Below are 12,336 nucleotides of genomic sequence, written 5' to 3' on the forward strand. Positions count from 1 at the left end.
GACTCATTCGTTTCCTCATAAACTCTTTGTGATGCCACAGTGGAATTTGTAATTAGACGTAGTATCCACCAAGAAGAGCATTATCAAAGGTAAATAACTTGTTCATCTTTAGTGAATTAGGAAATTGCTGTTATCTTTAACTAACTAAGTAACTCTATTAATTTTTCCACGGAATTAGATTTTACTTACCCTATTTAATTGGTTCACTGTAGCACTCTCTTTAAACAATACATGGTCTATAATGAGAGAATGAAGTTATAAAAGAGTATATATAATATATTTACACAATTGGAATTGTGAGTAAATATCACTTAGTGTTGAATTGTTCATATAAACCCAGTGTTTAAGGAATCCATGGATGCCACCTAAAAGAGACAGTTATCCTAAGGGTATACAAACCTCAAAACACAGAGGAAACATGACATGGGGCAACAGCGGTCGATGCATGTTTGCAATGGATCTCTTGATGTTTATGGGCAGAACTACTAGTAATACTCTTAATGTTTATATGTTTCTGTCAGGCAAGGTACGTCCAGGCCAAGCTGAGTGTGCACGACAGATCACTCAAGGTCGCAACAGTGATAGAGAGCCTGGAGATGGAGATGGAACTTCTGTGCCTGACCGGAGTAGAAGACCAGTTGCAGGCAGATGTTCGACCAACCCTGGAGACTCTGCGAAATGCCGGCATGAAGGTACTGTGCAGCACCCATTAGGCAAAATTACAAGTTTTTTCTACTTCTAATAGGATAAACGTAGTAAGAACAAAAGCATCCATCAGTAAGAGGCTTTCGAGAACTTTCATTTTTAGTCTCTAGGGGAACTGATTTCACATTCTTGCAATCGTGGGACATAGAGGTAGCAAGAGATCTCTGTCAGATTGAGCTACCACATATGACTCCTTTTTTAATTCGGAAATAAAATTGTCCTAAATTGTTTTGACTGTTCAGAGATAATAATACCAAAGTATGTATTACTGATGTAGTTGACCATTAGGTTGGAGATGTTTAAGCCATGTACAGTTGTGCTTTACTTAAGTGCGAGATGGTAAGATTATGCCAATGACAAACAGGTGTAAATACCTAGCAATCAAACTCCACAGAAATTAAATAAGATAAAACTAGAGTGTGCGAAGTTACAATTTTTTTTCTTCCTACGTTCTTAAAGTTCTGTGGCAAACTTTGGCACTTCACAAAATTGTAAAGTTCTCCACTTTCCCTACATCCCTAATGTCGATTCATAAGGAGAGAAGAGTTATGCTTTATGGATGGTGCATTAGGTAAAGGCTTTAGGCATTTTGTGTGATAATATTCCTCCACTGCTATGCGTTTTGGGTTTACTTTACCGTAGAATATAGGTAATTCTAATGTCATTGTTGTTTGTTGCACTGGGCTTAGATGAATGTTGGCCATGTCTGAATAATCAATTATCAGAATGCATGTATCAGTAGGAAGAATGGGGAGCAGCTTATTGGGCATGAATTCAGTTCAGTGGCTTCCATTGTGTTCATGGGATTAAATCTACATACTTATCATGACTGTACAATGTGCTGAGTATGAAGTTGTGCATACTCCTTGTACAATGTGTTGAATGTGTTACACATACTCCCTACAGGTATGGATGCTGACTGGTGACAAACTGGAAACAGCAACATGTACAGCCAAGAATGCACATCTTGTTACGAGGAATCAGGATATTCACATTTTCAGACCAGTGAGTATATAGGGCTTCTGTTGCGCTAGGGGCCATGGGAACCAACTGGGAGAATACACATATGTATATGTATTTATATTTTCACTGATAATGTATAAACTACTGTAGGCACTATGTTTGGCTTTTAGAGTTGTATTTTCTAAGATATTTTGAATTTAATATGCAAATGTTCACTTATGGCATTCAAACAGTTATACAGGTCACTCTTTACGCCTAACATGATAATAAACTACGAACCCATAGATGCATGTGTAGGGGCTGTACATAGATATCACTTACTCATTTCTGGTTGTGATTGTAGTAAACTAAGATAGATCACAAAAATGTGTCTTTAGTTATAAAACCCATTCTACTTTTTAAATCAGGCTATGTTTCAAAGATTGATATTAATTTCTCTCCTGTTCTACTTGGGTGGTGAATACTGCTTCATAATTATGCATATTTTTGTAAACCAGTCCAGAATATTCCCTTGTGCCTTTGATTTAACTCTTAATGCTACTTAGCGAAGCTGATTCTAAATTCTCGATTGCTGGAATATTATTTAAAAATGGAGAACCTGAATTTGTGTTTAAAACAACTCTCACAACTCATGTATTTTTATGTGTGCAGGGGGGGTTATTGGTGGAGGCATCAAGTGCTTCTTTATTCTAAATACACCATATAAGCATGGTTACCTTTTATTGCACACATCTTGATTTGTCACTTATTACCAGCCCTGAAATCAATTGATTCAATTTTATCATGGTCAAACCACTACCACTACGCTGGCGTTAATACACTATGCTGTATCGTACTTATGCAGAGTAGTCTCTTCTAGGGAAACCATGGTATTCCACACTAACCGGTTCACCGAGCAGAGGGATCCCCCAGCTAACTCCCATTTAGGACAGAGTCTTTTAGGTGGATCTAGGTGTTCAGTTGTTTGTTACTCCATGATTTCTACTAATCCGAATACAGTCCAAGCCGTATTCCTTCAAGTAATGCTTGGGCACACTATGTGATAAATGAACATCAACATACCTTTGGTCTGATATTTGTTACGCCGACTGTTGGCGGTATTGTTTTATGAGTAATTGACAGCCTAAAGTCCAATTCAAATACACTTTTGCAGAACATCTCGATATCAACCAACAACACCCTGGAGCTTTCCAGGGGAAGGAACTAGAGGCTACGGGGTATTCAGGCTGAGCTCGCCTCCTATAATGCACACACAAAAAAAGAAGCTACCCTGAATGGAATAGTCGTTAGAGACTAGTGACCAAAAACTGACAAGCACTAATTAGTGGACTGCTGTCATCTCAAAAAAATTTAATGGACTGTCCTCACACACTTTCAGGTGTCATGCTTCATCATTGGCAGTTCTTGCTCTCTAGAAACCGTGTTTGGTAGAGAGTGAGCCTACGCCTGGAGACAGGGAGGCACTTCTAAATCTAAGAGGGGGCCTGTGAGCGAACTGATTCTTAAAAACCAATGTAAAAACTGAAATACATTTATTCACTGGGTATTTACTTGATAATAAAATCTAAGGGGGGGTCATTAGGATGGCGGGCGGCATAAAGAGGGACCGCACGGCATAAGGGCGGGGGTCCCGTGGGGGCAATTAGGATGCACCCGCCACAGTGGTGGGCACAATTCGCATATTTAACATTGCGGCGGGCGGTGCTGAAAAGCACCGCCCCCCCAATGGTAAACACGCATGTTGCGCATTCCAATGCACAACGTGACAGCCTGCCACGTTGTCTATTGAAATGCAGGGGGTACCATAGGTACCCCCCATGTGCACCTCCCAACCCCCAGAGTCCCTTGGGGCCCGCAATGGGCCCCTACAAGCAATTCCTGCATGGTTTGCCGCCAAAGATAGGCATGTTTCCGCCCCCATAGTAATATGGCTGGCGGTGTCTAACAAACACCGCCACCATATTAAACTCTTTTCCGCTCGACTTGTTGATCGGGCGGAAAAGCAGCGGATGGTCTTTCGATCCGCCGCGGTACCCCCGCCATAGTAATATGTCGGGGGGAAATGGGTGGCGGGTAGGGACGGATCTTGGTCGGATCGCCACCGCCATGCCGGCGGGGGCGATTCGCCCGAGATTCTAATGTACCCCTAAGTGTGGGGATTGGGGGAACTAGTGGTAGTCATCGTCAACATGTTTCTGCCAAATTGGCCCTGAGGGTCCATGGCATTCATCAGGACGAAAAAAACTAGGGCCCCTGGTCATATGTTACCACTGTGCTCGGTGACCTGTGACGTCCTCTAACTAAATTGTATTCATTAAACCTGTAAAACAAATGTAAGATTCTGTCAAATTTGTTTCTAAATGATGCCTGGTTACATAAAAGGAACATACACACCATGCATATATAAAAAAAAAAAGAAAATTTGAATGTGAAACACGTGTCACTGCAAACGTGAAACACATTAAAAAATGATTTTCATAAGTTTAGTGAGACCAGATCACATTCTTACCGCAACAAAATCTCTAAATCTCCCCATGGAAAGGGAGTAAGAGGGACTCTTGTAGTCACACTCTAAAAAGGATGGTAATTAAGGGAGGTAAATAATCACATATGCCAACCATTTAATATCATGGTGTGAACTCCATAGTGAAATGTTCACAAGTTCTCATTCACAAATCAGCCACACTCTTACTGCTTCAAGGTACGTCTCTCGCTGTCTACCTAGCGTGTCTACTCCTTTTCCCCGATGATGGCGTAGTGGAGCGAGACCATCTCATTTTATAGGTCTTCGTAATCTGCTAAATTGACTCATTAGCAGTTTACATGAGCAATTATGTGGTCAATTGCTTTCTAGGTCCGGTGTCCGAGCCGCTGCTAGGATGCTACATCTTAAGTTACTGCTTGATAAAAGCCTGGCACTTGCGTGTAGTGCAGCCGCCAGGTGAGAGACATAATTGATTGTTGGCAGCCACACGTGCTTTCTTTCCTTGTCCCATACGGGAGTGCCTATGGGTTGCGTCGTGTAGCGGCGCACGCAGGCAGAAATGATCGTGTTCCAACCGGAAGCGTCTGTCCCCTGTGATTGCCGATGACATGATGGGCTCGGGGGTGTGTTTGGAGGTACTCACCAAAGAAGCAGCTGGTGAGCGGTTAAATAACAGAGTTTCTCCTTGGCGGCCATTATACTAATGATTTCAACTTTGAAAAGGTTCATGAAAACGGACCAATAGTACCTGGTTAAATTTACAGAGGTTTTTTTCTTGTGGCCATTAAACTAGTCCGTTTATCGTGGAAAAGATTAATAAAAATTGTGAAAAATGGACCGATAGTCCACAGAACGAAATACAATAAAGGGAGATTGTGCCAGATTAAAAACGATAAATATAAAGGCAATTAAGTCTTTATATGAAAAGTTCATCGAGGAATTATAGACAGTCTGGATTCAACCAATTTGTGGATCAAAAAGGTGATTGTGGGTATTTACAAAAAACAGAGGGAACCATGAGTTTTGAAAGGGGGAACAATAATTGCTGCTATGATTGAAAAAAGGCATATTTTCCCATCAGCATCTCCATTTTTGGCTGACTGTTCCATTCAGGGTAGCTTCTTTTTTGTGTGTGCATTATAGTTTTTCATATCCACACTATACAGCGAGCACTGTTTGACAGTAGATAGTTGTAGACCAAGTACTTGAACCCAAAAGCTCACTGTGGCTAACCAGCCGTGATGGATCCAGAATTGCAATGAACATTCACATAGATATTGGGTGAACTTTTTGTCTTGGTGAAACACAAACCCTGATTTTGAAATATGGTGCTGCACAACATAAATTTATTTTAACAACTTATAGAGTGCACAATTACCCGGAGGTGTCTCGGCGCTAAAGTGGAAACTGAGTATTCACCATTACACTTTTCACAACGTCCTCTTTTTTTAAAGGATGTGTGTGTGTGTGTATGTATGTAGATGGTATTCCTATGGCAGAAACCTAGCCAAAAGGCAACAGAAAAGAGTACCATAGCTGCCAAGGTTTCAGATTGTTATGTGTTTCATTTTCAGAATTTTAGTGTAATCATGAGTGACATTTCAACAACTATGAGTGACACTTTCTCGTGGTCAAAATCACGCAATGAAGAAGACGGAAACTTATAAATATTAGAAATTACACCCATTTGAACAACGAGAAACCCTAAGATCTTGAAACTGGTGCAAAGCAACTGATCGTTGCCAAGTACATTGCAACCCTCTGGGCTACTTTTTTGTGAGTTAAAACTGCCACCAGACAAGTAACTCTCCAGCAGGAGCTTTCACACTCATAAGTTATGTCTAAGCACAGCACCCTCCCTTAGCTCAGCAGGTGCAGCTGAACCACAAGTAACTAAAGGATCTCTGTGGCAAAAGCATTAACCTGCTGAGCTATCTAAATAAAATACATTTCGGTAATGTCAAAGTACACCTTCTTTGTTGCAGCATGTTAACCCTCTGCACAGGCAGGAGCATTTAGCTCTGCACCTGCAGTGGTTGTAGAAAGATCAGAGCTGGCCAGATGTAATCTGAAACCAGTTCTGCTCAGTGAAGGTACATTGTGTCTTTCCATAAGATAATGCAATGGGACTCCCTGCTTTCCACGGCCTGCAATTTCCATCCAGGATTTATGGCTTCCCCTTCACTCCCCCTGATAGATTCAAACCCATACAAAATAAAACCCGTGCGAGAGGCAATTTGGATTGTGTGTTTTAGCTTTCAGTAATTAATTAAATTAGACTCCGCACACTTAGTTTAACTGTTAACGTCTAAAATCACGCCGCACCGAAAACAATTACACCCATAATGCAGGAAGCCAGCAACACAGCCATGATCAGCCACAATTCGAATCCTTTCCACGCTGAATCATTTTCGAAAGCAAATTCGCAAATCACAGAGCAATTTTGCCTGCCAACCGAAGAATACAAGGTTTTGTTTGAAAGGCTGCCAATGATTGCTGGTTGTGTGGAGTGAACAGTTTAAAACCCGGCTCTTAGCAGGAATGTTCATGGCGCATAAATGAAATATAAAGCAATTACATTACCTTCAACAGTAATGTCAATGGCAGTCTCTCAGAGTGAAGCACGGAACCCGACCAGTGCATGAGAGTCTACAGGCCCCAAACTCGACTGGCTGCATCATCCGTGGTCCGGTCCGGATTCGCGTAGAATCAACAGAGGCTGCAGGCAACACTTAACCCTTTTGCCCAGCACTACAGTGACCGCGGTCCTCCAACTCTGTTCCGGAGCAGGCAAGCAGCTCCTTGATAAGAGGGCAGCACAACAGAGGTGCGAGAAGCGGCAGGCTCCACGGACTTAAGTCAAACGTTAGGAGGCACTCAACTCTCTCGAATCTCCCGCCGCTTCTAAGGCCCAGGGACCTCACTTCCTGTGCAGGCAGCCTGACGTGATGAGGTCACATCCGATTAACAATCCCCGGCCCAGTCGATACATTTGTAGCGCGCCGGCTCTCAGAGAGCTGCGCAGTCTGCTGCTGTTAACTGTTCCGGGACACAGGCGGCACCTCGAGCAGCAGAGAGCCACGGTGACGGGCACAGTGACAGGCGCCGTTGGCTCGCCTGGCAGGTGCAAAAATGCGTGACATTTCATTTCAGTGCGGTGATGCGGATCACCGCACTGAAATGCGTGGGCGTCACACGTGTTGCGCGACGCTTGGCAGGACTGGAGTACAATGTTGGAGACAAGCATAAAGTCAGCAGGTGATAAGAGAGGTAGCTGGGTTATGGACAGTTAATGCATTGTGATGTAGTGGTCTTTAAAAAGATACGTGTTCAATACTTCCCTAGATTGTAGCAGCGTTGGGGCAGTCTTGATGGACATGGGGATGTTTTTCCATATGCTGTGTTCCTAGATGGAAAAGGCCAGCTGCCTTTCTTTTTCTTGTTTCCATCTCTTAGTCTGCAGTCTGAAGGTGTCCTTGCTGCAGGCGGGCCGAGATCCACCAGAGATAGTTAGCTTGTCTGTAAGATAAGTGGAAGTTCAGGCCCTGATGGTGTTGTAAATGATGCAGCTTTTTTTAAGATGTTGTTGGCAGGCAAGATGAGCCAATGGAGTTCTATAAGGATAGGGGTGATGTGATCATATGTCTTCAGGCCCTGGATGAGACATGCTGCAGTGTGTAGGAGGCTCCTGAGGGGTGCCATTGTGATTTCGTGGAAGCTGTGTAGCAGGGCATTCACACCATCCATATGTAATTGTACAAGGGCTTGAACAGTGTTTTTGAAGTTGCTGTCTTGAAAAACAGTTTCACTATCTTTAGAGGAGGGAACTGTAACCAAGCCTTCTTTGTTTTTTATGGCAGTTTGTTCCTGGAGGGTGAGGTTGATGTTCACGATGAATCCTAGTGACTTGGCATTCAGTAAAGTTGTGGTAGGACGCACTCAAAGCTCATGCCACTGAGGCAAGATTGTTCCGTTTCTTCTTTGTTGTTCTTTGCAAGTAATAAGAATTGTTTCTTAGTTGGGTTGAGCTTGAGGTAAGCACCTGGCAACTAGGTCTGGATGATTTGCATGCAGTGTTTGCTGCTTTGGATATCTGAATCAGAGAAGATTTTCAAGTAGAGTTGTGTATCTTCGATATACTGGTGAATCATAATGCTGTTATCTATGAATAGAGCACCAAGTGGCTCCATGTAGAGATTGGAGACCGTATTGAACCCTGGGGACTCAGTAGGTGATAGAGATCTTTTGGGACCTGGAGTTGCTGATGTGAACAAACTGGTATCGCTTAGACATACAGGATGAAAAACAGTGAAATATTCCAGAATGCCATAACTGGAGGGAAGAGTATTTGCTATGTATGAAAAGTACACAAAGAGAGCTAGGGCTATTTTATAGGTAGTGAGTCCATACTTGAAAAGGTGATCCATAAACTAAAATTTTGTGTTGCTCTAGTCGTTAACACATGAAAAGCCTATTGTCTTAAACTTGTAAAATAATAGTGAAAGATATTTGTTAATGTATAGTATGTGGACGATTCCTTAAGATTATAATTTACCATGTTTGTTTAATTTACAATCCGTCCTCCAAATTAATTCTTTTCTTTGAATTTAAAATCCAAGCAGTTCTGTTGCATCTTGTGAACACTGATGATTACATAACACTCAGTGAAAAACTTGCATGATCTCATAAATAACATTTGCAGATTTTTTTTGAATCACGTAACTGATTCTCAACTGGTTTATTCTCTTCTAGGTAACCAACCGTGGAGAAGCTCATTTGGAGTTAAATGCATTTAGGAGAAAACACGACTGTGCTCTTGTTATATCTGGAGATTCACTTGAGGTGAGGCGAGATTCTTGGTTTCTGGAAAAAATGCATTATCCATTTCATCTTACAAAAAAATAATAGTACTCTAAAAATACATGAAAAGGTTCCTAGATTTTTGCAAAGAACAGTTCCGAATTTTCACTCGCTCAATATTTCTTCTAAACTTATGCACATCTAATGCATTGCCCCATTACCCTACCTTTTCATGTGCCCTTAAATACCTGAGCATATGCTCTCTCTCAGTCCCCTAGTGATTACCGCATAGCTTGCCTCACTCCAACTCCTTTGCCTTGTTACTTACACACTTCAAGATCAAGACAAATCCTGCCAACAAAGAACACATGTCAAGAACAGTTCATACTTTGCCAACATATTCACATAAGAAAGTTATTTTTCTTGTTGAAGATACTGCTTTTGCTGCAGTCTTTCTAATGACCTTATTGAGACTGTTTCAAAATATGTTCTGTATATTCAAAAGGGTGACTGTGCCAGAGGGGACCTATGACTGCATGTATGTGGTCAATTTGTATGTGCCATCATTGTGCCGGGCTTTGGCATGAACTATGCCACAGTGTGACCACAACTGTGTCCAGGATTAGCCAATGTTTTGGAGTGTTTGGGGCCTGAAGTAGAATGCTGCTGCCCTATTTTGCTGCTGTATAGTTGTTAGAAAATGTTTGCAGTTCAATTGTACTTGAAAGCCAGTGACAATTTGAATTGAAGCATTTCTTACACTTTAGTTGTTCATTGAAGCCAACGAATGTGCCAACAATGGCATTATTCTTTTCGTGGCACATAATAGTAGTACCATTCAGTGCTGAACATTGACTTGGATTATGCCAAAAACCAGATGACATTTCATTTGACAGTTTGAATGGTAGCCCCACCCAATCTCTGTGCAGACAGTACCGTAGCTAGCGATTCTGGTCTTTTGCTCAATGTTAAAGTGTTATTATCAAAATAAGACAGTTGTTTTAATTGGTTCAATTCAGTATTTACAGAGTTGAATCCATTACGTATTTTGTACATTTAGCATATCTTTACTAAAAGAGGTATTGTTTTATTATGTCTTTTAAAAAAAAGTCCTTCAACGTAATACTTTAGCCATTGCAATGATTCCTGTATTACTTGCTCAAATCCTAAAGAAGAAGACAATAAGTAGTTATTTTCCAGTTTCCAAAATGGCACTCATGGAATTCGAACCAAATCGAGGTTTCACTGAGTCTTTAAAAACTAAGGGTCTCATACAAACTAGGGAGGACTTGTCCTAACAGCAATTGCGTGCTTCTGCTTCACATCAATGTTGGTGATTCCTTTAGTCTAAGACTCACCATTTCAGAAAATATCCTGCTGTCAGCCAATAGATTTCACTCCTGATGATATTCCACTTCAACTCCTTCCTGAAAGTTTTTATGTGCACCTTTGTGATGGGCAATACCCAGTTAGAATCAGAAAACACCAACTAATGTTAAAATTTGCCTGGCCCTCCTTTCCTATAGAAGGTACACTGGTAAAATCTGATAATATAGCATAACCTGATATTGTGGATCCATCTTTATCTGTAAGGATAATATCCATTCCCAATACACTTGCATCAATCAAGCCATCAGAATCCACTTGCATCAATCAAGCCATCAGAATCCACAATGAAATTGATATCAAGGCATCTCAACGCTCAGGACCATGACTCTAACATATTATCTGTACAATTTAAGAAGTCTGATGAAGAATTCCTGAACAACATGTGGATGGCCAGATCTGCCAAAAGTTATTCTTTTCCAAATGACATGATCCAGAGTTAATGACTCTGTTAAAGAGTTATTACCATATTTTTTAAATATGTGTGCTGTTAATAATGCAAATGATAGTATCATCTAAAAGTCTCTTTTAACAGCCGATCCATCACATAAACAATATGCTGTTCCATTAATCAACAATAGATCCCTTACCTTTGCAATTAATTGTTCTTATAACAAACTGTGGAATCAGAGAATGAATGATTTAATAAGAATGCTAAAAGAAACAGTTTCATCAATTGATTAGGGTTGGGCGGAATTTGCGTAATCGCGTTACGCAAATCTCTGTGAAACTGTAAAAAATCTCCGCGAACACACGGAAATTCCGCGAACACGCAAAATTACTTGTTCGCAATGCTTTTTTCCTGTTCGCAATTGCTGTTTGCGTGCTCCGGGGAAAATATCTCGCGAACACGCATTTTGAGAACGCGAACAAGCAAAACATTTCGCTAAGTCGCCGAATGCAGAATTTTGGGCATTTTCGCGTTCTCCACGGAATGCGAAATTACCCAAATTCCGCAAATTCTGCGAGCGGAACGGAATTTATCGCCCAGGCCTACATTTGATCCTAGAGATGTTATTCACCCTCTGGGGGCCCCATGGGAGGACATTCAATTTGCTACATGCTAAACCCTTTTGTGTATATCTAAATGATGCAGTACGAGGCATAAAAGTAAAAAGTCTGCTACTAACCTGTATTTTGCCCCTCCACTCTGAAAAGACTGAAGCAAAAGCAGAAATGAATTCTCCCACAGCTCTAAATGCATCAGCAGTTAGTTTTTACCATCATCTAGACACGATAGGACTAGCTTTAGTGGATTTGGATGTACTTCTAAATTGTCAGTCCTTGCCCTATTCTTTCAATACCAAACTCCAATTCTGATTTGGATTTCTTTGGTGGCTTTTATGGATACTAAAATAGGCTATTATTGTTTTTTTTCTCAGTAGGATAGCCTGGCAAATTTAAATCAAACACCGTTATTAATTACACTGCTACTTAGTAAGGTTTTCTTGGCAACAGATAGTTCTTTTGATTTCAGGCAATCTTTATTCATATTTACATCTTCAAATGTTTGTATGTAGATTTGGAGAAAGGCAGATGTGATAAGTGCAATGGGGATATATTTTATATCTTTCCCCTCTAATCTTGCCTACTCTCCCTGACAAACTGTTAATAAATGAAAGCTGTTTTGAAAATAATAATGCTGTGTCACAAAGCGACCCACTAAAATCTATGCACAGTCCGATTTTATCAAAACTTATACTGTCCCTATTAGGATAACTCAAAAGTAGGGAGTCCATGGAGCAATGCAAGATGTTGATGAACAGCCCTTATTTGCTGGGTGCACATTTTGGTTGTGCGTAACTGCTGTTTTATCACCCTTTTCCACATCACTAACTAATGTTAGTAGTTCCTCACCAAGGCATCACGATTATCTCCTGAAATACAGCTGAGATGGCTTGTTTTTCATACAAGGACACAATCGGACCATTTGCTGACTGCAATATCATGTGTTTTGAAGAAACTTGCATGATAGTGGAATTTTTCTTAAAAACTAT

At 41.0% G+C, this 12,336-nt stretch overlaps 1 protein-coding gene across 1 annotated transcript in view; it reads left to right on the forward strand.

The window, feature by feature from the left end:
• Positions 1-12,336, forward strand: part of ATP9A (ATPase phospholipid transporting 9A) — a 482,075-nt gene that overhangs the window by 371,464 nt on the left and 98,275 nt on the right. The window contains exons 18-20 of the mRNA XM_086932451.1: positions 522-692; positions 1,612-1,710; positions 8,906-8,995. Coding sequence (XP_086788577.1) covers positions 522-692; positions 1,612-1,710; positions 8,906-8,995 — 360 coding nt within the window. The remainder of the gene's footprint in view (positions 1-521; positions 693-1,611; positions 1,711-8,905; positions 8,996-12,336) is intronic.

Source organism: Lissotriton vulgaris, chromosome 7 (genome assembly GCF_964263255.1).
Source record: "Lissotriton vulgaris chromosome 7, aLisVul1.2, whole genome shotgun sequence".
NCBI classification, from domain to species: Eukaryota; Metazoa; Chordata; class Amphibia; order Caudata; family Salamandridae; genus Lissotriton; species Lissotriton vulgaris.